Source organism: Carassius gibelio, chromosome B6 (genome assembly GCF_023724105.1).
Source record: "Carassius gibelio isolate Cgi1373 ecotype wild population from Czech Republic chromosome B6, carGib1.2-hapl.c, whole genome shotgun sequence".
Taxonomy (NCBI): Eukaryota; Metazoa; Chordata; class Actinopteri; order Cypriniformes; family Cyprinidae; genus Carassius; species Carassius gibelio.
In genome coordinates, this window is record NC_068401.1 from 30136140 (window position 1) to 30138639 (window position 2500).

The window sequence follows — 2500 nt, forward strand, 5'->3', positions numbered from 1 at the left end:
TACGATAAGGTTTGATTTGTTTCAATTGAACTAACACTTTTGATTGTTACTTAATTAAAATGCTCATGTTCACATAAGTTCAGTGCATTAATAAATGTTAACAGATACATGTAAATGTTGAGATTAACATTAGATAAGATTAAAGGAACAGTTAAGCGAAAAAAAAAAATAATAATAATGTAAATGTGCTGGAAACATCCTCATCCTCAGACCACAGATGAGTGTGTTTCTTCATCAGGTTTGGAGAAATGTAGCACTGCATCAGTGTGTCATCAATGGATGCTCTGTAGTGAATGGGTGCCGTCAGAATGAGAGTCTGATAAAAACATCACAATAATCCACAGCACTCCAGTCCATCAGTGAACATCTGGAGAAGACAAAACCTGAAACACATCCAGCATTAAGATGATTTTAACTCAAACACATAGAGTCTATAATCATAATAACACTTCGTCCAGTGAAAAAGTGTTCTGTCTGAATCAGGAGAGAAATCTGCACAGATCAAGCAGCGTTTAAACAGATCTAAACTAATCTGTGAGAGACAACAGCAGATGAAGCACTTTTTCACTGAAGGAGGTTAAGTTTTCACTGATGGACTGGAGTGCTGTGGATTATTGCGATGTTTTTATCAGACTCTCATTCTGACGGCACCCATTCACTGCAGAGCATCCACTGATGAGACACTGATGCAGTGCTACATTTCTACAAACCTGATGAAGAAACACACTCAGCTACATCTGGGATGATCTGAAGGTGAGGATGTTTCCAGCACATTAAACATTTTTTTAATAAATGCTATGGAAGTATTCCTCACTGTTCACTCATGTTAACCAGCATTAACAAATATTGAAAGTGTTATCGTTTTGTTTAATATTGTGTCTTCCTCTAGTTTATCGCATCTATGGGGAATGAAGCAGCAAAGGCCAAGTACGAGCAGCTAGCTCCTCCGTTCTATCACCGGCCGTCCCACACAGACTGCAGGTGTGATGATGACCTCATGATGATGACATCATGATGATGACATCATACTGTCCTGCGCTTGCTTCCTGCTTGTAGTTTGCGTTTCACAATGAGTAAAATTCTGTTCACATGCAGTGTAGACATTTCTCTAATGAAAAACAAAAGAAAGACCACATTCAAATGCTAAATACGTTACTTAAATGTAAATGTTTACATGAAGAAATTATTTTTCAAAGTTGTAAATAAAACAAAGTTTATTATAGTATGTTTTACAAGAAGATACTTCATTATTGAATGCATATTTAAGTCTTTTACTTCAAAATTTCCTGTTTAATAATTTGCCTGTCCTTTATAATTATTTACACTTGGTTTGATGCACACCTATAATATTCCACGGTGCTTGAGTTGAGTTGAATTAATGCTTAAATTTACTCCTACTAAAGATCAACAAAGAACCTTTTCTTTCATTGTGGATACAGTGAATAGTTCACTCCAAAATGTGCTCATCCTCAGGGCATCTGTAGATGAGTGTGTTTCTTCATCAGTTTGTAGAAGTGTAGCATTGCATCAGTGTCTCATCAATGGATGCTCTGCAGTGAATGGGTGCCGTCAGAATGAGAGTCTGATAAAAACATCACAATAATCCACAGCACTCCAGTCCATCAGTGAACATCTGGAGAAGACAGCTGTTCGGACTCTCATTCTGACGGCACCCATTCACTGCAGAGCATCCGTTGATGAGACACTGATGCAGTGCTACATTTCTACAAACCTGATGAAGACACAAACTCATCTACATCTGGGATGATCTGAGGGTGAGGATATTTTTAGTTTTAATGTAATATCGACACATGAGTTGTTGTATTTATCGCCGGCAGGATTTTGAGGGAGCAGTGGATCAGAGCCAAGTATGAGAGACAGGAGTTCATACACATCGAGAAACAAGAGCCTTATTCAGCAGGTGAGAGGACGCTTTCTTCCCTGTGTGTTGTGACTCTTGTTGTTTTTCTGTCTTATGAGGTCAGTCTCATTCTCTCATCTCTAGGTGTTTGTGTGTTATGCACATCTTACTGAGAGAGAGTGTGTTTCAGTAGCACTCAGAATATCCAGTTTCATGGCTCACGGTCTTATTCATTGGCAAGCGAGATCTGATTGGCTGACAGTGATCTCATCTTTGATACATACACACACAATGCACACACAAACATACATGCATTTGTGTCCTGTGCTGACTTTCTCTGAGCTGCATGAGATTCGCTGCTGTATGTAGACGTGTGTTTGTGTGTGTAATGGTGTGTCTGAGGCGGTGTGTTCAGTTAATAGCATTAGTCACTCAGTGTGTGTGATGTAAATACTGAAGGACTGAAGTCTGAACGCTACAGCGTGGGCACTGGTGTTTAAATTCAGTTCATGATCTGTTTCCATCTTCTCACTTTTCCACTTCATTTCTTCTTCTACCCTCTCAGTATTAAAATAGTATGTTGACTATTTAAAAGTTTGGGGGCAGTAAGATATTTCCGTGTATGTGAAAGAAATATCT

General features: G+C 38.6%; 1 protein-coding gene across 1 annotated transcript in view; it reads left to right on the forward strand.

Moving 5' to 3' along the window:
• The window catches only part of LOC127958995 (arf-GAP with dual PH domain-containing protein 1-like), a 17214-nt gene that overhangs the window by 3729 nt on the left and 10985 nt on the right, over positions 1-2500 (forward strand). Inside the window, exons 3-4 of the mRNA XM_052557993.1 lie at positions 890-981; positions 1839-1921. Of these exons, the coding sequence (XP_052413953.1) occupies positions 890-981; positions 1839-1921 (175 nt within the window). The remainder of the gene's footprint in view (positions 1-889; positions 982-1838; positions 1922-2500) is intronic.